The 25,709-nt window shown below is 47.9% G+C and overlaps 1 protein-coding gene and 1 non-coding gene across 5 annotated transcripts; both read right to left on the bottom strand.

Annotated features, from left to right (window-relative positions):
- Positions 1-457: 457 nt before the first annotated feature.
- On the bottom strand, positions 458-16,604 carry ECSIT (ECSIT signaling integrator). 4 transcript variants are annotated; one of them, XM_065874486.1, is made up of 8 exons: positions 16,537-16,604; positions 11,155-11,273; positions 6,664-7,081; positions 6,218-6,441; positions 2,075-2,132; positions 1,794-1,942; positions 1,519-1,624; positions 458-801 (listed from the first exon to the last, which is right to left on the bottom strand). In XM_065874486.1, exons 2-8 carry the CDS (start codon positions 11,248-11,250, stop codon positions 551-553), a joined length of 1,302 nt encoding a protein of 433 aa, XP_065730558.1. In that variant the 5' UTR covers positions 11,251-11,273; positions 16,537-16,604; the 3' UTR covers positions 458-550. The 4 variants fall into 4 exon arrangements, with proteins under 4 accessions (XP_065730558.1, XP_065730562.1, XP_065730559.1 ...); XM_065874489.1 differs by lacking the exons at positions 458-801; positions 16,537-16,604 and having other exon boundaries at positions 1,618-1,624; positions 1,794-1,821; positions 11,155-11,250; XM_065874490.1 differs by lacking the exons at positions 6,218-6,441; positions 6,664-7,081; positions 16,537-16,604 and having other exon boundaries at positions 11,155-11,250.
- TRNAG-CCC (transfer RNA glycine (anticodon CCC)) lies at positions 9,653-9,725 on the bottom strand. The gene has a single exon. It is a non-coding gene; the product is annotated as a tRNA-Gly (tRNA).
- Positions 16,605-25,709: the final 9,105 nt, after the last annotated feature.

Here is a 25,709-nt window from a genome sequence, read left to right as displayed (position 1 = left end):
GGAGCCCGGCCGGAAGTGGCGCGCATGTTCCGCGCCGACGAGAAATTTCTCATGGACTCTCACTGCCTCGCGGCGCCAAAAGAAGATCGAGAGCGGAAGCTGCGCATGCGCGCAATAAGCGCCAGCAACAACCCACTCTCCCTTTACTCCCTTCTCTGTTAAACTTTCTGACAAGGCAGAGACGGAAGGGGTAGCTGAAGGTTTGAGGCTGATCCGGGAAGAAAGAGCCAGGAGAGCTCGTAGACCCTGGGGTGATGGGGGCTTCCTCCTCCGCACCTTTATCCTGAATGAATTGTGGGGATGACAAAGGAAGGGTGGGAGCTGTCCAGGAAAGGCGGACGGAAGGCCAGCGGCTCGACCCGTCAGTTCTGGATGATGTTTCCATCACTTGAAAAGACGTAACACCAGGCATTAAAGGGACAGGGACGCTACACTGCCAGAGAGGAGGCAAGGCAGCCCCAAGCCGGAAAACTTTTATTTGCTGTACACTAAAAGGTCATCTCATGCTTTCACACCAGTCCACCGCCTGTGCTCCTGTGACTGCTTAGGCTCAGCTCTGGCTCTGCTGCTGTCGCTGCTGATTGTTTTCCTCTTCTTCCCGGCCCTCGGGTGGGGTCAGGGGTGGCTCCTCCAGCCCTGAGGAGGATGCCAGGAGCTCCCCGGAGGACGCTGACAAGCGGAAGACCACCGGGATGCGGGCCAGAGTTGGGTTGGTCTCCTGCAGGCCCTGGATCCACTTGGCCAGCGTGGCCTGGTCGTGAGCACCCGCCATGCATATGGCGAAGACAGGGCCTTCCTCCACTGTCAGGAGAGACAGGCCCTCAGTTTGTGCAGTAGGGACTGGAGCAGCCCCCTCAAGCCCACACCCCTTCCAGGCCAAGGATGGGGGCTTTAAGCTCCCTTTTTCCTTTTGTGTGTTTCCAAGCCTTTGCACATGCTCTGCCTAGCCTGCCTGTCCCATGCTTCACCTAGGTGACACCTCCTGGCTCAAGTTTCCACCAGGAAATCCTCCTGACTCCCACCTGAGGCTGAGTTGTGTGCTCCTCCCCTGGAACCCCAAGAATGTAACTTGTCTGATCCACCGCTGGCCTGAGGGAAGGGACTGGGCCTGTCCTGGTCATACCCAGTAGCCAGCACAGAGGTGCTCCATAAACGTCTGAAGGAGGATGTTTGGGGGCTGACAGGTCTGGAGCCCCTGAGTGGTGAGTTTTGTGCTTTCGTGGGGGGCGGTGGTGGGGGGGGTGGTGGCGGTGGTGGTGGTGGTGGCGGTGGCGGTGGCGGTGGCGGCGCTGGCGGTGGCGCTGGCGGTGGTGCTGGTGGTGGTGCTGGTGCGTGTGTGTGTGTGTATGTGTGTGTGTGTGTGTATGTGTGTGTGTGTGTGTGTGTGTGTGTGTGTGTGTGTATAGAGGGTCTGTGTATGTAACTGGACTAGGTCTCGGCCCGGGCCCCATCCCTCAACTCCAGAGATGGCACCCCATCCCGTGCAGTGTTCAGAATCCTACCCATCCCAGTTTTTACCTTCATCGATGTTAAACTCGTAGTCATCCCAGCTGCTCCTCCCGTAGGCCAGGTCTAGCTGCATCGGGTAGTAGAGGTTCCACTCCTCTGGAATCTCCTCTACTTCCTAACCCGGGGGTGGGGGTGGGGGCCAGCGGAGGTGCAGGCAGAGGCCCAGGATGTCGCAGCCACCTGCCGCCTCTCCCCCGGCCCCTGCCCTCCCATACCCCCACCCCCCTCCCCACCTTTGAGCCAGCTCACTCTTACCACCCCCGACTCCCACTTTGGGCCCTCACCCTCTCCTCGGGGGGCAGCAAGTCAGCTCTGAGGATGTGGTAATAGACGCATTTGTCTCGAAGCCACAGAGAGAAGGGACCCTCAACGAAGATCGGGCGGGCTGGGTCGTGGTGGGCCAGGGCGGCCTGCTGATCAGGACTCTGGATTCCTGATGTGGAAACACACATTCCCGGGGCGTCCTGGCTGAGGGGCTATGCCCAGAGGCCCAGGGAGCCCACCCAGCAGGCCTGCTGAGAACCCGGCGCTCGCTCCCTCCCTCCCTCCCTCCGCAGGACCTTACCTATGATGTGGGGCTCCGTGGGATCCGTGGCATCTGTGGAGTCTTTGGACAAAGGCATCTGCAAGGAAAGTCGGAGTGGAAGCTTGCAGCCCCCACAGCCCCCATGGAGGAGCCCGGGAGAGAGAAATGGGGATTCCAGTGAATTCAGGACCCCTCTTGGGTCTGTCTACTGGGCCTCCAACAATCACTCAAGCCCACCGCTTTCTTGCTTCTATCTAATTGGGTAAGAGCCACTGACCCTGGATATACTCACATGGAGGGAACCCTGGAGCTGGCCCACCTGCGTTAAAATCCCGGCTCTGCCACTGTCTGCATGACCTTGGCTAAGTCACCGTGTGCCTCAGTTTCCCCAGTTCAAAATGGGGGCAATAACAGCACTTAGTTGAGATGGTTCTAAAATGCCAAGAACGATGCCTGGCACATGCTAAGTGCTCAGTGCATGTGAAATTTAAAAAAGGAAAAGAATTTCATGCAAACAGAATATGCCAGGAAGGAGACACAAGAAGCAAGTCACAGCATTTGCCTCTGTGGAGGGCAGGGAGGGAAAGAACAGCCTTTTGTAGCTTTCTAATTTTACACTCTGAAATGTGATTTTAAAAACTAAATGAGGGACTTCCCTGGCGGTCCAGTGGTTAAGACTTCACCTTCCAGTGCAGGGGGTGTGGGTCGATACCTGCTTGGGGAGCTAAGATCCCACATGCCTTGCGGCCAAAGAATCAAAACATAAACAGAAGCAATATTGTAACAAATTTAATAAAGATTAAAAAAAATAATGTTACACATCAAAAAAAAAAGCCTTTTAAAACAAAAAACAAAAAACTAAATGAGGGAATTCCCTGGTGGTCCAGTGGTTAGGACTCGACACTTTCACTGCGGTGGCCCAGATACAATCCCTGGTTGGGGAACCAAGATCCTGCAAGCCAAGCAGTGTGGCTAAAAAACAAAAACCAAAACTAAATGAAATTCATTTTTGAAAAAATGCACATACTCTGACCGAAATACCTGTGAGTGGACAACTGCTGGCACACATATCCTCCACCCTTTCAGGTTAAAAAGAATGGACTCCTTTGGGACTTCCCTGGCGGTCCAGTGGTTCAGACTTTGCCTTCCAATGCAGGGGGTGTGGGTTTGATCCCTGGTCAGGGAATTAAAATCCCACATGCCTTGCGGCCAAAAAACCAAAACATAAAACAGAAGCGATACTGTAAGAAATTCAATAAAGACTTTAAAAATGGTCCACATCAAAAAAAAAAAAATCCAATACTTAATTAAAAAAATAAGGGGCTCCCAGCCATATTATTAAGTGAGAACAGCAAAAGGCAAGGTGCAGAATATGTGTATGTATAATGCACTGCCGTTTGAGAAACATCTTTAAAAGTGTAGGTTTTGCTCCTGGGCCCTTTTACTGGACAATATATTTATACCGATTTTTCTTTTTTTTTTTTGCGGTAAGTGGGCCTCTCACTGCTGTGGCCTCTCCCGTTACTTTTAATATTAAAATAACATTTTTTCTAACATTGTATAGCTTTTTCTCTCACAGTCAAAATCTTGGCTCCTATTACAAGTAATACACATGCTTATTTGACTTATCCATCAACATACATAAATGATTATGATATTACAGCTGACCATAACGCTAGGGGATTAAGTTCAGGATTCTCAGAATGCAGGCCACTAAGGATGTCAGACAACAGTGACTCAGAATTTTTTTCTCTCACTGGTTATGCTGTCAATTGGATATTTAGCCACATATGTTTGTTTTCAACTTTGGTGGGTTCTTTCCCCTCTTTTTTGATTTTATATATATATATATATATATATATATATTTTTTTTTTTTTTTGCTATACGCGGGCCTCTCACTGTTGTGGCCTTTCCCCTTGTGGAGCACAGGCTCCGGACGCGCAGGCTCAGCGGCCATGGCTCACGGGCCCAGCCGCTCCGTGGCACGTGGGATCTTCCCAGATGGGGGCACGAACCCGTGTCCCCTGCATTGGCAGGCGGACTCTCAACCACTGCGCCACCAGGGAAGCCCTATATATATTTTTGATAGACTAAACATTTCCATAGTTTAGAAGCCAACCCATATTAAATAGATGTCTCCCTCCCATTCCTTTTCTCTCTACCCCCATCTCTGCCCGCCCAGAGATGACCATTTTTACCCATATCTGACTTATCTTTGCATTACTTATTTTTAAATTTTTTTTATTTTTTGGGCATGCCGCTTGGCTTGCGTTATCTTAGTTCCCCGACCAGGGATTGAACCCGGGCCCTTGTCAGTGAGAGCTCTAAGTCCTAACCACTGGACCGCCAGGGAATTCCCTGCATTATTTATTCTTGTGAAAATAAACAAATAGCTATATGCCTTTTTATTTCTCCTCCCTTCTCACACTTTAGGTGGCTTACTACACCACTGTGCATGCCTCACCCTTTCACTTTTTTCACCAGTCTTTGAGGTGCCACAGTGGACATGGACAAGTCCCTCTTGATAGATACTTGGATTGTTCCCATTCTAAATCTAGGTGGTGTCAAGCAACAAGGTCCTACTGTATAGCACAGGGAACTATATTCAAGATCTTGTAATAAAGTATAATAGAAAAGAATCTGAAAAAATATATATGTAAACATATATATATATATATAACTGAATCACTTTGCTGTACACCAGAAACTAACACAACATTGTAAATCAACTATACTTCAATAAAGTTTTTAAAAAAAACTAGGTGGTGTAGGTGATCATTTTACCATGTTTTCAACCCTTCTGTATGCACTTTTAATAATGAAACAGGGGAAAAAAGGGATATTTAAATACAAAGGATATATATGCAAAAAGAAAAGTATACATCTGCATGCAAATGCATAGATCTCTTGGGAAGAAGACATGGAAGTGGTCACCTCTGGGGAAGTAGCCTGGGGCTAAAGGGTCAGGGTAGGAGAGGGGAACTCTTCACTGTGTGTTCTTGTGTACCATTTGGCTTTTTTTTTTTTTCCCCGCTGTGCCATGTGGGCTTGCAGGATCTTAGTTCCCTGACCAGGGATGGAACCCGTGCAGTTCCCTGTTTGGCTTTTTAATGCATTACTTTTTTTGGGGCGGGGGGGTGTGGTGGCATGCCGCCCAGCTTGTGGAATCTTAGTTCCCTGACCAGGGATGGAACCCAGGCCCTCAGCATTGAAAGCGCTGAGTCCTAACCACTCGACCACCGGGGAATTCCTTTTAATGCATTACTTTAAAAAACGAAGAAATGAGTTAAAAACTGCACTTCCTCTGCAATATGTTCTCTCACTGGTACACCGCATCACCACTCTCCTAGCCCCTCTGTCCTCTTTGCCTTGCCCCCATCCAACACCATCCACACGGCCGCCAGGGGGCGCTTTCAAAGGCGCAAATCCTTCCAGAAACTTGACTTGCACCCCAACCCTCCTCTTCTTAAAACCTCCCCGTGGCCCTCTCATTACTAACCCGGTGTCCTACATGCCTCTTCTCTCTCACCCCAACTCTCTGCTCCGGCCAAAGGAAGCCCTTTCAGCATCTCCAGCCACTCCCAGCCACCCTCGAGCCCTGGCCCATGCTGCTCCCTCTGCCTGGAATACTCTCCTCACCTCTTCTGTTCTGCCTGCGCCCAGCTCACCCTCACCTCCTCCAGGAAGCCCTCCCTGCTCCCTTTTGGGCTCCCACAGCCCCCAGGATATGGGGAATATTTCATTTAGTCATTCGACAAACAGCTGTGGAATGTCCGCTTTGTGCCAGAACCTGTGCTGGGCCTTGGGAGACACAGGTGAAACTGAGTCACGGGGAACAGGCTCAGCCAGGGTGGTCAGGAAAGAGGTCCTGACGAAAGGTCGGTGGAACTCAGACCTGAAGGAAGTGAAGTCCCGGAGGAAGGGTGTTCCTGGCAGAGGGAACAGCAAGCACAAAGGCCTCGGGGGGAGCTGCCACAGACTGCTCAAGGAACAGAAAGCCATGCCCAGAATACAGTGAATGTGGGGAGAGGGGCTGAGGTCAGAGGTCAAGCTGTGCCAAGGGCCCTGGAGTCTAGCGGAGGTTCTGCCAGCGAATCACGGCCTGTCTCACCACAATCACTTGGGCTTACTGAAGGGGGCCCTGCCCCAGAGGCGGCCGAGGATGTGGACGGGGTGGATACCTGATAGACGGTGACCCTGGCACTGAGGTCGGGCTCCATGTGCCGCAGGGCCAATCTGGCCAGGTCCACTGGGTCCTGGGGCAGGTCCCGGGGCACGGGGAAGGGGTTGATATTCTTGAAGCGGGTGAACCACAGCTTCATGCGCACAAACTTGAGCATGGGGTAGCTTTTGCGCCCAAATATCTGAGTGAGCAGGAACTCCGTCTCCTTGTTGGGCATCACCCCTGTGCCAGGCAGATGGAGGCTGAGCCTCAGGGAGGGGGCAGAAGAGGGAAGGGATGATGGGAGAGAGAGATGAGCAAGAGATGGGGGTGGGCGCGCAGAGGAGGAAGCCAGACAGAGAGACAGAGAGGAGACGAGTCAGAGCCAAGGAGCCATGGAGGGCCCCGAGACCCTGGAGAGGGAGGTGGCCCCCGCCCCCGCCTGAGCTGGCCTGCTGGCCTCACCGTGGTTCTCCATCTGCTCCAGGACAGCGATCCCGCACTCCTGCTGCCGTGGGTAGTGGAGGAAGATGCTGTGGAAGATGTTGCGAGGCCGGAAGACCTCCTTGGGGAAGATGTCGAGCAGCAGGTTGTAGATAGCCAGGTCCCGCTCGACGCCATACTCCCGCATCTTGCGCAGGGCCAGGTAGATGAAGTCGACGTGGCCCCGCTTGTGCACGTTGTACTGCGTAAAGTTCTGCACCGCCTGCACGAAGCTCGCCTTGTCCCGCACCCCATCTGGCGCCTGCCTAAACAGCTCCTCGTGGGGTGCCAGGGCCTTGACCAGCCCCCTCTGGGGTTCGGGTGGGCGTGGGACCAGCGGCGAGTCAGGCTGGTGGGCGGCTGTGCTGCAGTGGAGGCCCCGCGGGGCCTGGGGCGTCACCTGCGGATAGAGAACCACTGCTGGAATGTGGGTCTCCCAGTGCCCCTGGGGGACTGCCGCACTGGCTCTTTGCTGAGAAAGGTGCCAGCAGGCCTCCCTAAGGGCCTCTGAAGAAGTGTGCTGCGCGGGTTACAGACCCAAGATGAGGCACCATCACAAAGTGTGAGAGAGCAATGGTAACGCCCCGACGGAGGCAATGTTCACCACAATGACAAACACACACCCTCTGACGCAGCAATCCTGCATCTGGTATTTAAATCGGATAGCTCTAAAAGCACCTGCACCAAATGACTTTTGTTCGTCTGCTGCGTCAGTGGAAATGGCCCAAATGTGCATCGGCAAGGAAATAATTCAGCAAATGGCCAAGCACCTGGACAAGGAGCACCTACCGCTGTAACGCACACTGAGGAGGTCTTGTGTGACCTCGAGTGAGCTCCAGGGTATACCATTAAATGAAAAAAAAAAACAAGGTGTGAAACGGTGTGTACAGTAGCTTCCCATTTGTGTAAAAAAAAGAAAACAACAGCTTATATATAGTTGGTCCTCATTATTTGCGAATTCCATGTTTGCAAATTTGCCTACTTGCTAAAATTCATTTATACTCCCAAAGCCAATACTCTTGGCACTTTCTGGCCATTTGCAGACATGTGCAGGGGGGTGGAAAGTTGAGTTGCCCAGCGCCTATATTCCCAGCTGAGATGGAACAAGGCAATGCTTGGCCTTCTTGTATCAGCCCCCATGCTGTCAACAAGTGTCCTTTTATTTTATATTATATTATTTTGTTTTATTTTTTTGTCTGTGCTGCATGTCTTGCAGGAACTAGTTCCCCAACGAGGGATCGAACTTGGGTTCCCAGCAGTGAAAGCACTGACCGCCAGGGAATTCCCAATGAGTGTCCTTTTAGAGGTTTATTTATTATTTTTTTAAAATTTTTTATTTATTTATTTTTGGCTGTGTTGGGTCTTCGTTGCTGTGCGCGGGCTTTCTCTAGTTGTGGTGAGCGGGTGCTACTCTTCCTTGAGGTGTGCGGGCTTCTCATTGTGGTGGCTTCTCTTGTTGCAGAGCACAGGCGCTAGGCATGTGGGCTTCAGTAGTTGTGGCTCACAGGCTCTAGAATGCAGGCTCAGTAGTTGTGGCGCACGGGCTTAGTTGCTCCGCAGCACGTGGGATCTTCCCAGACCAGGGCTTGAACCCGTGTCCTCTGCATTGGCAGGTGGATTCTCAACCACTGCGCCACCAGGAAAGTCCCTAGAGGTTTATTTAGTGTATGTTTTCTGCATCTTTTTTGTTGATTTGTGGTTGAAAAGGACCCCTAAGCCTGCCTAGTGTTCCTACGTGCAAGAAGGCCCTGCTGTTCCTTAGAGAAGATACATGTGGTAGGTAAGCTCAGGCATGAGTTATAGTGCTGTTGGCCGTGGGTTCAATGTTAATGAATCAAAAACCTAGATTAAATAGGATGTCTTTAAACAGAAACACACATACAACAACGTTATGATTGATTGGTTGATGAAAATGTTATGACCTGAGGCTCACAGGAACCTTATCCCGTATCTCCCCTGGCAGCAATGGTTTGGTATTCGCTAATTCAGCGTATGCAGTGACTTTCTAGAATGTTACTGTGAATAATGAGAATCGACTGCATGGATACATATTTTTTGCTTTTGTGAAAAACACCTCTGGAAGGAAATACAATACGCAGGCAACATCTTGCCTTTAGAGAAGGGAGCTAAGCGGTGGCCAGGCAAGAGAGAGAGAGACCCTTGTCACGGTACAGCCTCAGAACTCTTTGAATTTTGAACTATATTGTCTGCTGTAATTACCTATTTAAAAGATAGATTTCAAAAACTGAGTTGAGGGCATTCCCTTGTAATTCAGTGGTTAGGACTCCATGCTTTCAATGCTGAGGGCCTGGGTTCAATCCCAGGTCAGGGAACTAAGATCCCACAAGCCACGTGGCATGGCCAAAAAAAACCAAAAAAAAAAATTGAGTTGAAAAAAGAAAATGCAGATTCTGGAGTCAGCAGGAGCCTCAGCGTGACTGTCCTCCACCTGGTGATACCCACAACCCACTCTACTGCTCAGGCCTCTCTCCCCATCTATTATGATGGTACCTCCCTTGGGTCAAGGGGATCTTGTTCCCCAGAGTGGGGAGTGTATGCTGCTGGGAGCAGGTCAGATCCCTCTAGAACAGAAGTTGGCAAACTACAGTCTGTGGGGCAAATCCAGTCAGCTGCCTGCTTTTGTCAATAAAGTTTTATTGGAACACAGCCATATGCCTTCATTATGTCTGGTCTGGGGCTGCTTTGTGCTGCAGTGGCAGAGTTGAGTCGTTGTGACAGAGACCACATGGCCTACAAAGCCAAAAGCATTTACTGTCTTACCCTTTACGAAAAAGTTTGCCAACCCCTGCTCTAGATGGTACCCTAATAGATTTACTTTCATTTAAATTGTATGTTTAAATTAGAATGGTTATACATAAGGCATCTTTTCAAATATATGGCTAATAAGAGCTAACATTTACAGAATTTTTTTTTTTTTTTTGGCCGGGCTGTGTGGCTTGAGAGATCTCAGTTCCCCGACCAGGGATCGAACCTGGGCCCCCTGCAGTGGGAGCACAGAGTCCTAACCACTGGACCACCAGGGAAGTGTCTTATGGAATATTCTTATGTTCCAGGCATTGTTGAGCACTTTCTGAGAGTGAGGATCATGTATTCTTCTCAACCGTCCATTGAAGGAGTGCCTCTTCGTGTACCCATTTTACAGATGAGGAAACTGAGGCCCTGGGAGATGAAACAAGATGCCTGGTGCCACACAGCAGCAAAGCAGCACAGCTGAGATTGAAGCCCTCTGTTCTGCTGCACCCAATAGCCATCCCAATATCCTGCTTAGGTAAGGAGATGTTTTTTTTAAAAAAGGCATTCATTTAAAGTGGTGCAGTGGTTAAGAATCCGCCTGCCAGGGCTTCCCTGGTGGCGCAGTGGTTGAGAATCTGCCTGCTAATGCAGGGGACACGGGTTCAAGCCCAGGTCTGGGAAGATCCCACGTGCCGCGGATCAACTAGGCCCGTGAGCCACAACTACTGAGCCTGCCCGTCTGGAGCCTGTGCTCCGCAAAAAGAGAGGCCGCGATAGCGAGAGGCCCGCACACCGCGATGAAGAGTGGCCCCCGCTTGCCACAACTAGAGAAAGCCCTTGCATAGAAAGGAAGACCCAACACAGCCAAAAATAAAAACAAATAAATTTAAAAATAAATAAATAAATACTCCTGTTCTCTATTTAAAAAAAGAATCTGCCTGCCAATGCAGGGGACACAGGTTCAAGCCCTGGTCTGGGATGATCCCACATACCACAGAGCAACTAAGCCCGTGTGCCGCACCTAGAGCCAGTGCTCCACAACAAAGAGAAGCCACCGCAATGAGAAGCTTGCGCACCACAATGAAGAGTAGCCCCCACTTGCTGCAACTAGAGAAAGCCTGTGCACAGCAACGAAGACCCAACGCAGCCAAAAATAAATAAATAAATTTATATTTTAAAAAAATAAATAAAGTGAAAGTGTAGGAAACTAATACTACAGGTGGTATGTGCATAGGGCAGAAAGCAGAAAAGAAGCTCTAGAATGCTCCGAAGAAGGGGAGACACCACAAATGAGATAATGCAAATGAAATGCATAGCACAGGGCCTGGCCCAGAGGAAGTGCTCAATAAGGGAGCTATTAATATTGTCACCATCATCACCATCCTTGTTATAATTTATGGCCGTTGATCAGCCTGGTCACTTAGGGTAAGGGAACGAAATTCAATTCACATCTTTACAAGTGAATACAGGAGTCACCCAGAGTCACCACCCAAATCTACTTAGCTCAGACCTTCTTGATTTCAAATTCAAGCCCCTCACTCATGGGCGCACCAACACTTCTTAAAATGAGAAGAGACATTCAACTGGCCCTCAGAGCAGACAGGCCAGCCCAGACACCCCCACCCCCACCCCCAACCCCCCCGAGCTGGCTTCACTGGGAGGGCTTGTGAGCAAATCCCAGGCCTGCCTGCCTCTCTCCACCCCATGACTGGCAGTTACCTGAGAGAAGGGGGCTCCGGTGAGGGCAGTGCTGCAGATACCTCCCCAGCCCCGAGAGAGGCCTCGGGCCAGCAGGATGGCTTGGGCCCAGCTCATGCCTTTGCCTGTCGGACAACCACCTAGAAAGAGAGAAGAAAGAGCATCAGCTTGGTACCCCACCCGCTAAAGGCAATGAGACCCCTCTCTTGGGCAGAGGTCACGTCCCAGACTGCATGCACAAGGTGGAGCAGAAGTGACTGTTACAATCAAAGGTCCCTGTTCTTCTGGGCCAAACCCTTCACTATCTTGAGGAATTTGCTCCTGCATTCGTCCCCCTCCCTACCACATCATTGTTTTGTTTAACAGCTGTATTTGTGTACCATACAGTTGAACCTAAGTATAAAATCCAATGTGTTTTCAGTAGTTGACCCTTGAACAACACTGCTTTGAACTGCATGGGTCCACTTACACGCTGATTTTTTTCCAGTAAATACGTACTACAGTACTACACGACCTGTGGTTGGTTGAATCTTAGGATGTGGAACCGTGGATATGAAGGGCGGACTATAAAGTTATATTTGGATTTTTAACTGTGAGGAGGGTCGGCACCCCTAACCCCTACATTGTTCAAGGGTCAACTGTATATTCACAGAATTGTGCAACCATCACTAAATCTAATTTTAGAACACTTTTGTCACCCCCCCCAAAAAAACCCACCTATACCCATTAGCAGTCCCTCTATTTCCCCTCACCCTCAACCCTAGGCAACCCCTAATCTAGTGTCTATAAATTTGCCTACTCTGGGAATTTCATATAAATGGAATCATATAATATGGGCTCTTTTGTGACGGCCTTCTTTCACTTAACATGTTTTCAAGGTTTATCCACGTTGTAATATGTATCAGACTTCATTCCTTTTAATTGCCAAAATTTTTTCATTGTATGGATTTAACCATATTTTATTTACCCATTCCATTGATGAACACTTGCAGTTCTTCCCACTTTTTGACTATATGACTATTGCTGCTATGAACACTTGTGTAGCTTTTGTATGAACATATGTTTACACTTCCCTTGGGTATATACTTAGAAATCAAATTGCTGGGACATATAGTAACTCTTTGTCTAATCATCTGAGAAACTGCCAAAGTGTTTTCCAAAGTGGCTGCACCACTTTACATCCCCACCAGCAATGTATAAGAGTTCCAATTTCTCTGCATTCTTGCCAATACTTGCTGTTGTCTTTCTTTTTGATTACAGACATCCTAATGGGTGTGAAGTGGTATCTCACTGTGGTTCCGATTTGCATTTCCCTAAAAGTTAATGATGATGAGCATCTTTTCATGGGTTTATTGGCCATTGTGTATCTTCTTCAGAGAAATGTCTATTTAGATCCTTTGTCCATTTAAAAATTAGGTTATTTATCTTTTTATTATTGAGTTGTTTATATATTCTGGATACTAGAAGCTTATGATTTACAAATACTTTCTCCCATTCTTTGAATTGTCTTTTACTTTCCTGATGTTATTGTTTGCAGCACAAATGTTTAATTCCAATGAAATCCAATTTCTGTTTTACTTTTGTAGCTTTGCTTTTGATTTTTTTTTTTTATGTTTTATCTAAAAAACCATTGCCTGGCCCAAGGTCATGAAGATTTACTCCTATGTTTTCTTCTAGAAGTTTTGTTTGTTTGTTTTGGCCACACCTTGTGGCTTGTGGGGATCTTAGTTGCCCCACCAGGGATGGAATCCATGCCCCCTGCAGTGGAAGCTCAGAGTCCTAACCACTGGACCACCAGGGAATTCCCCTCTGATCCATTTTGAATTAATCTTTGTGAATGGTGTGAGGAAGGGGTTCATTTCATGTAGATATCCAGTTGTCCTAGTACTATTTGTTGAAGAGACTATTTTTTCTCATTGTCACTCTTGTTGAAAATCAATTGACCATAAATGTAAGGGTTTACTTTTGGGCTCTCAATTCTGTTGATCTATATGTTGAGCCTTATGCCAATACCACACTGTTGTGATTACTGTAGCTTGTAGGTTCTGAAATTGGGAAGTGTTAAGTCCTCCTATTTTGTTCTTCTTTTACAATATTATATGGCTATTCTGGATCCCTCACTATTACATATAAATTTTAGAATCAGCTGTCAACTTCTGGAAAAAATCCAGCTGGGATTCTGGTAGGGATTGTGTTGAATCTGTAGAACAGTTTGGGAAATACTGGTATCTTAATAATATTATCTTCTGATCCATGAACATGGGATACCCCTCCATTAATTTAGATCTTCTTTAATTTCTCTCAACGATGTTTTACAGTTTTCCATGTAGAAGTCCTTTACTTCTTTTGTTAAATTTATTTGTATCTTATTCTTTATGAAGCTACTGTATAATTTCATTTTCACATTGTTCATTGCTAGTGTACAGAAACGCAATTTATTTTTATGTGTTGATCTTGTATCTTGCAACCCTGCTGAACTTGCATTAGTCCTAATAGTTTGTTTTTTTTTTAAATTGGATTCCCTGAGATTTTCTACATACAAGATCATGTCATCTGCAAACATAGATAGTTTTACCTCTTCCTGTCTAATCTGGATGCCTTTTATTTCTTTTTTTTGCCCAAGTGTCCTTGCTGGACCTCCAGTACAGTGTTGAATAGAAGTGGCCAGGGTGCACATCCTTGTCTTGTTCCTGATCTTAGCGGGGAAAGCATCCAGTCTTTCATCATTAAATACGATGTCAGCTGTGGGTTTTTCACAGATGACCTATCAGGTTGAGGAAATTCCTTTCCATTGCTAGATGCTGAGTATTTTTATAAGAAAGGGCATCAGATTTTGTCAAATGCTTTTTTTTTGGCTTCTAGCAAACTAATCATGTGTTTTTTTGTCCTTTAGTCTATTAATATGGTGTATTACATTAACTGATTTTCAAATGTTAAACTCATATTGCATTCCTCGGGCAAATTCCGCTGGGTCATGGTGTATAATTCTTTTTATATGTTGCTAAAATTGGTTTGCTAACATTTTGTTGAGGATTTTTGTATCCATGTTCATAAGAGATATTGGTATGTAGTTTTCGTTTCTTGTCATGTCTGTTTGGTTTAGTTTCAGGGTAATGCTGGCCTCATAAAATGAGTTGGGAAGTATTTGGATCACTTTTATCACCGTTTAAACTTTCTCTAGCATCTTCTTCCGCCTCTGCTCCACATCTCTGCTCCATTTATAGCACAGCTTCTCCCAAGAGATGTCTGCACGCTGTGTTCCCTCCTCACTCTCTCCAACTTGGCTGCTGCCCCAACCACTCCACTGACACCACTCCTGTAAAGACCCCTTGTGTCTTCTACACTTAACAAAGCCAGTGGTTATTTCTTTGGCTCATTTTGCTCAATTTCTCAGAAGGATTTGGCATAGGTGAGGTCCTCCTCCCACCTTGACACTCTTGATTTTCTTCCTAGTACCCAGGTCTATTTCTCAACCATTCAGTAAGACCTGCTTCCTTCTCTAAAGTTTGCAATGTTTACAAACTTGAATTTGCAGACGAATCACCAAAGATCTTGTTAAAATGCAGATTCTGATTCAGTGGGTCTAGGGTGGAGCCAAAGACCATACCTCTAACAAACTTTCAAGTGATGCTGATGCTGCTAGTCTGGAGACCACATTTTGAGTAATAAGGCTGCAAAGAGTCCCACGTTCTGAATTTATCTGTCTGCTACTCTAAGGCATCATTCAGCTTCCAAGAGAGGTTCCTCTCCTCTCTGTATTCCTCTAGGCAGCTCTAATGGTTCTTAAACTTTGTTCATATTAGAATTATCTAGGGAGCTTTAAAAATCCCCTTGTCCAGGCCATACCCCAGATATACGGAATCCAAATATCTAGAGGCATGGCCCAGGTATCAGCATTTTAAAGCACTCCAATGACTGTAACATGCAGCTGAGATTAAGACTTTAATCTAAACCTTTGCTATTCAAAGTGTGTCCCAGGGACCAGCTGCATTGGTTATTATCATCTGGGAGCTTATTAGAAATGCAAAATCTCAGCCCTAACCCAGACCTGCTGAATCAGAATGTGCATTTTAACAAAAGTCCAGGTTTCTCCTCTGTGTGTTAAAGTCTGAGAAATGATGTTCTATGCCATGAGCTCCAGCCTCCATACCTAACTGCCACTTTGGTGTATTCCCCAGCCATCTCAAACTTATGTTGCTCCAAATTATATCGCTGCTGAAACTTGTTCTTCCTCATCCTAGCCAACGACATCACCATTCCCAGTCATTCAGACCACAAACCTGGGAATTCTGAGTCCACTGTGTCCCTCACTCCCCCATCCAATCCATCAGCTACTCCTGTTGACTGCTTCCAAATCCACCTCAGATGCATCTATTTCTCTCCATCTGCAGGCCACCACTCCAGTCCATGACCTCTTTCCACCTACCCAGCCTCACACTTCTTTCCTTACCTGCCTCCACTCAGTTCTCCCCCCAGTGGTCAGAGGGAGCTTTTTAAATGTAAAGTTAATTCAGTGTTCTCTGCCTAAAATCACTAATGTTATATCACACAAGATAAAATCAGGCAGGATCCGCCCCTCTAAACTCAACTCTTAGTACTGGCAGCTCCAGCTACACCGTTTCTTAAACAAGCTGACTTTATTCTAGCCTCAGAGCCTTTGAACTTGCTTCTCTTTCTGTAAATTTCTCGCACTCCCCACCCCCCGGCCACCACACCCGCTCCCATCAGTCCAGAGCTGTCTCTGGTCATTCAGGTCTATAGTCAAATAAGAAGCCTTCCCTGACCAACGCCCCACTCCCAATCTAAAGTCCCATCACCCTGATGAATGTATTTTTAGCAATTATTAGCATCTGAAATCACATGTTTCATTTACTTCTGATTTGTTCAATGTCTGGCTTCCCGGGGAGCTCGGGGATTTTTGTGTGCCTTATTGCTGCGTCTCCAGGACCTGGGACAGTGCCTGGTATATGGTGGGTACCCAGCAAATATCAGTTAATGGGAAGAGCTAAATTTCTACAAAACTTCTAAAAATCTTAATCCCTAGGCAGAGTGTACCTACAGCAGCTGAGGCTGGCTGCCAGGATTTTGAGTCCCTTCGGAGAAAGGGACAGATGCGGGGTCCAATTCCAGCCTAGCTGATGACTTGCGGCGTGACCTTGGGAGAAGGCTTTAACCTCTCTGAGCCTCAGCAGTCTCATCTGCAAAATTAGAGATTAGGGATGTGGGGAGGCGGGTACAGAGAGGGCGGCTTTTTCCGGCACATCCCCGCCCCGTACCCGGCAAGGTCACGGTGCCCTGGCCCTGCAGCCGCGGCCCTCCGGGGCCGCCCTTCCGCACTGCCAGCACAGAACTGGCCGCCCCAGGGCCCAGATATTCGCGCTTGCCTCCCCATGCGCGACCTACCTACTCACGCGGCCGGCCGCGGAATCCCTGCCGGTTCTACCTTACCGCTGGGCGCCGCCATGTTGCACCATCCGGGTCACGGGCCGCCAAGGCGACAGCAAATCAAGAACACCGGTTTCGAGAGGTCCCTCCCCCAAGAGAGGAGCACCAATAGGAAGGTGGAAAGGCCTTGGTCCCGCCTCGTAATGTGCCAGGCCCCGCCCTCAATGAGGCAAGCGGCGCCTCCTACCTAGGAATTAAGGAGTTTTGGTTCGGGAAGGAGTGACTGCCCCATTTCCGGGCTGGGAGGCTGGACTTGGGGTGGGGGTGGGGCCTGTGAATCCTACTGGCAGCCCCAGTTTTCCCACCTGAAATGTGGGAATGAAATATTAAAGGTGGAAGTGATGTGGATTCCTTCATTTGTTCAACAAACATTTGAGCCAGGCGCTGAGGATTGGACACTAACATTAGGGAAGGTGGCAGGCTCTGTTAATCTAGCTTCATGGGTCTGGGCTAGTGCTTAACCCATCTGTGCATTGATTGTCTCAACCCTGAAATGGGCCAATTATAATAACCTCATGGGTTTTTTTGTTTTTTGTTTTTGAGATTTAATTGAGTTTATGCAGAACAGCCATATAAGTGTATGCTGGAGATTTTTTGTTTGTTTGTTTTTGTTTGTTTGTTTTGTGGTACGCGGGCCTCTCACTGCTGTAGCCTCTCCCGTTGCGGAGCACAGGCTCCGGACGCGCAGGCTCAGCGGCCATGGCTCACGGGCCCAGCTGCTCCGCGGCATGTGGGATCCTCCCGGAACGGGGCACGAACCCGTGTCTCCTGCATCGGCAGGCGGACTCTCAACCACTGCGCCACCAGGGAAGCCCTGTTTGTTTTTTGTTTTGGCCTCACCACACGGCTTGTGCTATCTTAGTTCCACACGCCCCCCCCCCGCCCCTCCCCCCCTCCCCCCACAACCCGGGATGGAACCTGTGCACCCTGCAGTGGAAGTGAGGAATCCTAACCACTGGACCACCAGGGAATTCCCTATGCTATTGTTATTATGGGGGACTCACCCTAACACCTCCCTCCACCTCCCTCACTGGAAGGGCATGGAGGCTGGTTTGACACCTTGGGCCACCCTCATGGAGAGCTGAGGGTCCTGTAGTGTTGTGTACATATTCATGATTTTGTGTGTGTGTGTGTGTGTGTGTGTGTGTGTGTGTGTGTGTGTGACTGTGGTGTTGGGGTGATAGAGTGTGGAGGTTTTCATGTGTCTTTGTAGTGTCTCAGAACTCAAGCAATGGTGTGTAGGTTTGTGTGTGGCAGTGTGAGCGTAGGTCAGGTGTGGCCCCCACGTGTGTGTCAGTGTGAGCCAGGCCAGTTGGGACATTGGTGTGTGGGTGTCTTTGTGTGTTCACGTGCCATTAACTGCATGTGCATCTGTGATTGTACCAGCTTCTGGGCGTTTGTGTGTGTGTAAGGCTGTGGAATTTGTCCCACAATTCTGAGGGCTGGGAGTAGGTGTGTCAACATTTCTTTGATGTTCCATGCAATAATGCAAGTGTGATTGCATGTCTGAACAGCAGTGGATTGATGACTGTGTTTGTGACACCTCATGTGTTCCCAACCTGTGGATAAATGATTGTGTCCCACTGTGAAAACGCATGTGACTGGTACACCCCGTATCGGTCTGTGTGTGATTGTGTCTACCAGTGTGTGTCTGTGACCGTATGAATCTCTGATTTCATGTGTGCATGGCTGTGCTCATGGCACCCTGTGTGTCTCTGACTGTGTGTGACTCTGTGTCCCAGCAATGGTATAAAGGTCTGACCATGCCAGTTCGGGGGATGGTCTCTGACGTTGTGGGACTCCATTGTGTAGTTGTCTCCAACCATTGGTATGTGTTTGTAACACTGTGTGTCTCTGACTTGTATGGGTGTGACTTGTATAGGTGCCCCCCACCATCGATGTGTGACAATATATGACACTGTGTGTCTATGACCCTGCCTCAATATTGGTCGATTATGACTGTGTTGATCTGTCTGTGTGTGTTACAATAGTGTGTCCCTATGCCTCTGTGTATGACTTTCCACCCAACCATAGTGGGGGCTGTCGCTGTATCTGTAGCTCCCCGAGTGTATCTGTGTGTGGCTGTGTGTCTGATTCCCAGGGTCTACTCACGCTGGTTGTACCCAGGAGTGTGTGTGAGAGACGCAGCGTCTGGGTCCCCAGATTTTACTTCTCCTCTGTGTGCGGCAGACCTGTGATCCCCGGATAATTCCCTTGCCTCAGGGTATGGCAACACTGGAGGTGGTGCAGCTGGCACCTGCCCCGTTGGCTGTAGGAGCTGGGCCTCCGGGCAGAGGAGGTGCCCGAGGCGTGGACGTGGCCACAGCCACAGCTCAATAACCACCCCTACCCGTCTCTATGGCGGCCCTCCCCCTCCACCCACCGTGGTTCAGCCTCCTGGCTTCGTCTTGCACCAAAGGAGCTCCTAGGCACTCAGCCAGCGCTCGTTCAGCAGCCTCCCGCCAGCCTGGGAGCAAGTTTGGACTCACGCAAACTCCTCCAGTGGGACTCCAGGTGGTGCGGGGGCGGGGCCCCGCGGAAGAGAGGGGCGGGGCCTAATTTGCCTTGCCCCCTCCCCAGGTGTGTAGCCATCCTCCTCTCCCTGGCCATCAGTACCCTTTGCTGGTACAACCTGCTCTCTGTGGAGACAATCAACATGAACCTCACTCTGTAAGGGTCAGCTGGGCCCAAGTGGACATTCTCCACTTCACCCCTATTCTATGCTCCTGTAGGGGTGGGGAGTCGGCAGCATGGGGAAAGGGGGTGGACACTGCTGAGGATGTCCAGAGGAGGGAGATATTCCTCCAGGAAGGTTCTCTGAGTGAGGCTGGCCCAGCTAAGGAGCCTCATGGGCCAGCCCACTGTCTGTCTCTACCTCAGCCCAGGCAGAGCCCAGACCTGGGCCTTGACCCCTCCATACCAGACCCCCAGCTGCCCTGTCCAGAGATGTCCAGGGTGGGGGTCCAGTGGTGTCCCCATTCCTCCCATCTCATGGACTGTGGCTGATGACTCTGTTGACCTGCCCTGTGGTAGATGGGATCCAGCTGCGTGCGACTGGGGGTCACATTCCCTCAATCCCCTGTCCACTTCTGAACCCTGCTCCCTTCAGAACTGGTGGTGATTCTCCAGAACAGGGATCAGTTGTTCCTGTGTTACCATGCAGATTCTCTCTTCGGCTTCTCCTGCTTCTATAAAGACCCTTGGAGACACCACCTCTCCCACTACCCTGCTCGCATGCTTTGAACATCTCCTGTGGGCTTGGTTACCATAAGTTCCAAGAGGACAGGGAGATTTTGGTTGTTTGTTTGGTGTGGTGTCCCCAGCATTAGAGACGGAGCCTGGAACATGGGAAGTGCTTAATAGATGTTAGCTACAAAAATGAGTCAACGAATGCGTGAATGCTCCTGAAACTCACCCGAACCTTTAAAGCCTGCAAACGGTCCCTTGTGACAGCCCCATGTGACTGCCTTCGGCATGCCTGACTAATTACCCTGCCACTGCCTTTGCCCCTCTTTCTCCAGCCCCGGGACAGGCTACATTACCTTGTAGAATTCTACGCCCATCTGTGTCTGTCACAGCCTTTTGTCAATTTTGGGCACTTGGGTCTGGGGGGCATGTGAGGGCCTTCCTGCTGCTCTCTCTTTTTTTTTTTTTTTTTTTGCGGTATGCAGGCCTCTCACGTTGCGGAGCACAGGCTCTGGACGCGCAGGCTCAGCGGCCGTGGCTCACAGGCCCAGCCGCTCCGCGGCATGTGGGATCTTCCCGGACCGGGGCACGAACCTGTGTCCCCTGCATCGCAAGCAGACTCTCAACCACTGTGCCACCAGGGAAGCCCCCTGCTGCTCTCTTGTATTCACCTTCCTCTCCTTCACTCCTGATCGCCCCCCTCCTGTCCACAGTTGGTTCCTGAGTATGGTGAGCTGCCCCCAAAGCTCACCAGTGGCCTTGCTGGTGTGGCCATGGCTGGAGTCTATATAGCTGGCACCTCTGTGATACGGTTCTAAAATTCGAGGGCTGATGACCTTGTCTATTGCTGGTCCTGGACATCCTTAACATTCTACATATATACCGCATCCTGTCTGGGGCCTGAGGCTGGGGAGCCATCTCAGAGTATGCCAGAGCAGAGTGTGGGAAGGGATTGAAGCAATCTGGAAGAGCTTCCCTCAATCCTGCTGCAGCCTCAGACCCAGGGCCAAAATAAGGGAAGCTGTGCATAGGATTCTGAGGCTGTGCCCACCCCATCACGAGAAGACTCAGAGTCACTCAACAAGCACCTATTGAGGGAATTCCCTGGCGGTCCAGTGGTTAGGACTCCACGCTTTCACTGCCAAGGGCCCAGGCTCAATCCTTGGTCAGGGAACTTAGATTCCGCAAGCTGGGTGGTGCAGAAAAAAACAAAACAAAACAAGCAAAAAAACAAAAAACCACACACACACACAAAACACAAGCATTTATTGAGAGCCTCCTTTGTAGCAGGCACCGTTTTAAGTGTTGAGGAAAAGCAGTAAGCAAAAACAAAAAAAAAGATTCCTGACCTGGGGGAGCTGGCATGCTCGTGGAGGAGACGGAAAAAAGACCCATGTTCTTTTCTTTTCTTTTAAAAAAAAATATTTATTTGTTTGTTTTTATTTTTGACTGTGTTGGGTCTTCGTTACTGCACGTGGGCTTTTGGCGAGTGGCGGCTACTCTTCGTTGCAGTGCTCAGGCTTCTCATTGTGGTGTCTTCTCTTGTTGCAGAGCACGGGCTCTAGGCGCGTGGGCTTCAGTAGTTGTGGCACATAGTCGCGGGCTCTAGAGCGCAGGCTCAGTAGTTGTGGCTGATGGGCTCTAGAGTGTAGGTTCAGTAGTTGTGCGTGGCACACGGGCTTCATTGCTCTGCGGCGTGTGGGATCTTCCTGGACCAGGGCTTGAACCCTTGTCCCCTGCATTGGCAGGCGGATTGTTAACCACTGCGCCACAAGGGAAGTCCGAAAGACCCATGTTCTATAGAAATATTTTCATAGCTATATGCAGCTTGAAAAAATATTAAGTGCAACTTCAGAGCTGTTTAGGATATGATTTTGTCTATCAGCTTGTGAATCTTCAGTGATTTTGAACATAGAATATGTAACCTTTTGTAATTAACAGCAATTTTTAGTCCCTGTTTCACTTGTGTGTAGAGCTTGATTCTTGGTGTTCTGTGTATTAATTTAGGTATTTAGATTTATGCCTTCTGTCATTCTGCCATCTCAAACAAAGCATCAGAATACTTTCATTAATTCAACAAATTAATTACTTAAAACAAATACGTGTTATAAGCTAGATCCAGAGGGAAATATGAAATTAATTTGAAAAAGGAAAAGAAATTTAAGTTCTCCAAGTACTTAGAATCTGTTTCCAAGAAAGGGTATATTTTCATGAAGTAAAATGCTACATATAATTAACAAAAGGGCTGATATTAATAAACAGATTAAGAATTGTTCAAAAAGAAATATTTTATAGCTTGAGCTGTGCATGGTGATGACATGGGTGTATATGTATATAAAAATTCACTGAGCTCTCGATTAAGATGTGTGCATTTTACTTTAAGTCATATCTCAATTAAAAATATTTTTAAAGTGATAATTGATTCATTGAGCTATAATTTGTACACTTTTCTATATGTATGATATACTTGTAAAGTCTATGTAAACACTTCACAACCATTAGGTGGCCATTATCAAAAAAATAGAATCTAACAAGTGAAGAAAGTGAAACTCTTGTACACTCCTGGTGGGAATGTAAGCTGGTTCAGCCACCATGGAAAACAGTATGGCAGTGCCTTAAAAAAATTAAAAATGGAATTACCATATGATTCAGTAATTCCACTTCTGGGTATATACCCCAAAGGACTGAAAGCAGGGACTTGAACAGAGAGTCACACACCCATGTTCATAGCAGCATGATTCTCAATAGCCAAAGCAACTCAAATGTTCATCATCAGATGAATGGATAAACAAAATGTAGTATATACATACAATGGAATATTATTCAGCCTTAAGAAGGAAAGAAATTCTGACACATACTACAAATAGATAAACCTTAAGGACTTTATGCTAAATGAAATAAACCAATCACAAAGGGACAAATACTGTATGATTCCACTTATGTGAGGTACCTAGAGAGTAATCAAATTATCATAGAGACAGAAAGTAGAATGATGGTTGCCAGGAGGTGGGGGAGGGGGAGAGTGGGGAATCACTGTTTAATGGGGGCAGAGTTTCAGTCTTGGAAGATGAAAAAAGTTCTGGAGATGGATGGTGGTGATGGCTGCACAAAAACATCAAGGTACTTAATATCACAGAACTGTACACTTAAAAATAGTATATTTTATGTTCTATATTTTACCACAATTTTGAAAAAGTCTACTTAAAAATGATAAGTGATACAGAGAACAGTGAAGCAGAAAAAGGGAGGAGGTGCAAGAGGAGTTTCCAGTTTGAAACTGGCTGGTTAGGAGAAGGTGTCACTGAGCAGGTGATCTTTGAGTAAAGACCTGAAGGAGGTGAGTGAACCATCTGGAGATTTGGGGAACACTTTGGGCATAAGGAGCAACTACAAAGGCCTTTGGAGTGGAGTGAACTGAGGGCAATACGAGGAGGTCAGAGTGGAGTGGTGGTGGTGGGGCTCCTGGGCTCCCCCAGAAAGCCCTGGTTTTAGGCTATTAATTACCCCAACAGATTAGCACATAAAATGGGGGGTTGGCAGTGGCAGAGTCTCCAGGCGATGATGTTTCTCCCCTCCCATAAAGCCACTTCTGCAATCCCTTGGCCTCCATGACACAGGGTGCTGGCAGGGGGACAGAAAGATGCTCACAGCCACCCTTAGGATGCCTCCACGACTCTGCGCAGCCGCAGCACATCTGCCATCGAGATTCCTGTGATTGGCCGATCTAAGAGGCGCTACAGCCAATCAACTGCCGGTCCAGGAGGGCTTGCGCGCCCTCCCCAGCACGTTGACAGCCACGTGGGCAGCTGCTGGGAGTGCTACTGCCCTCTGCTGGGCGTGCCCAGCTATAAGTAGGCGCAGTTCGATCTGCTCAGCTGGGTCTGGGTGAAGGCACGCGTGGGTGGTGGTGGGCTCACCAACCTGGCCGCAGCCTTTAGAGCTCCCGTTGTTCATCTTCCTAGTGAGGCATTTGCAGCTCTCATTTTCTAATTTATCCTTCCAGAAGTAGTTGATTCAAACACAGACATGTACTTTTTTGGGGGAGGGGTATTTTTTTTTAAATACAGAGCACAATAGTATGTGTGAAGCCCTGATGTAGACCCTTTAACACGCAGTCCTCAAAACAACTCAAAGAAAATAGCAGCTTCACAGTGGAGGGTCCTGGCAGACATCACTTTAACCAAGGGGCCATCACCAGCAATAAGTCATAGTGACATCATAAGCCCTTGGTATGGGAAGGGAACCATCACCTTTCCGGGATCCTTCTCACTAACGCAAAATCCCCACTCTAATCAAGACAAACCAAATTGAGAGACAGGCTATAAAATTACTAACCAGTACTCTTCAAAAGTGTCAAGGTCGTGAAAGACTAAGGGACTGTCACAGACCAAGGAGTCTAAGAAAACATGACAACTAAATGCCATGAGGGATCTTGGATTGGGTCCTGGAACAGAAAAGGGACATGAGTTAAAAAACTGGAGTCTGTAGTTTATTAATAGTATTGTGCCAAAGTTAATTTCTTAGTTTTGATAAGCGTACTATGGTTATGTAAGATGTCAACAGTACGGGCAGCAGGTTGAAGGGTATTTGGGAACTCTCTGTGCTATTTTTTTGGCAACTTTTCTGTAAGCTTAAAATTATCTCCAAACAAAAAGTTAAAAAGAAACAAGCCTACTGAAGCAGACACTATTAATGTGCCCATTTTCCAGGGGAGGAAACTCAACCACAGATACGTTAAGACACCTGCCTGAGATCACACAGCCAGGAAGCACCAGGGTATGCCCCAAACCCATGGAATATGGATCCAGAGCCCCCCCACACAGTCTTAACCACAGCACCACAGTGCCTTTATTTAACTGAAACAAAGTGCTGTATATTCTGCTGTCATCTTTGTCTATCTCACGTGTTCCCTGTTGACAGATCTACAGGGTGACTTGTTATTAAAAGGCCACTGCAATAAATGTGATTCTTCATACCTACACTTGTACTTAGGAATATTCTAAAAAAGAGATTTGCTGGTTCAGAAGGTGTATTACATAGGTAGTGTTCTACAGAAAAACAAAAAAAAAATGTATGTACACATACATATATATATTGATATATATGAGAGAGACGATTTATTATAAGGAATTGACTTATGTGATTATGGAAGCTGAGAAGTCCAAGTCCAAGATCTGCAGTTGGCAAGCTGGGGACCCAGGAGCATAGATGATGTAGTTCCAGTCCAAGAACAAAGGTGTGAGAACCAGGTGCATCAATGGTATAAGTTCCAGTCCAAGAGCTGGCAGGCTTGAGACCAAAGAAAAGCTGGTGTTTCAGTTCCAGTCTGAAGGCAGGAAAAGACCCATGTCCCAGCTCAAGGCAGTCAGGCAGGAGGAGTTCCTTCTTAGTGGACGGGGGAATCAGCCTTTTTGTTCTATTCAAGCCTCCAACTGATCTGATGAAGCCCATCCATATTGGGGAGGGCAATCTGTTTTACTCAGACTGCAAATTCAAATATTAATCTCATCCAAAAACACCCTTGAAGACATACCCAGAATAATGTATGACCAAGTATCTGGGCATCCCCTGGCCCAGTTGACTTGCCACGTAAAAGTAACCACCAGAAAAAGTAAGGACACTTATCATTTTGAAAGCTATCAGCAAACTGCCCATGCCCATCAAAGATGTTCCCTAAGCCTCCCCAGCATTTGTTATGAGGTGTTCTGATTTTTGCCAATCCGGGCCACTCTTTTATTTTTATTTTTTTCATTTTTTTTTGGCCACACCATGCGGCATGCAGGATCTTAGTTCCCCGACCAGGGATCAAACCCACGCCCCCTGCAGTGGAAGCGTGGACTTTTAACCACTGGACCACCAGGGAAGTCCTGTGGAGGGGACTTTTTATTTTTAAAATTTTATTATTATTTTTAAATTTTTATTTATTTATTTTTGGCTGCGTTGGG

The sequence above is a fragment of the Phocoena phocoena genome, chromosome 3, assembly GCF_963924675.1.
Source record: "Phocoena phocoena chromosome 3, mPhoPho1.1, whole genome shotgun sequence".
Taxonomy (NCBI): Eukaryota; Metazoa; Chordata; class Mammalia; order Artiodactyla; family Phocoenidae; genus Phocoena; species Phocoena phocoena.
Note: the sequence above shows the minus strand (reverse complement) of the source record. Positions and strands in the feature narration are given on the sequence as shown.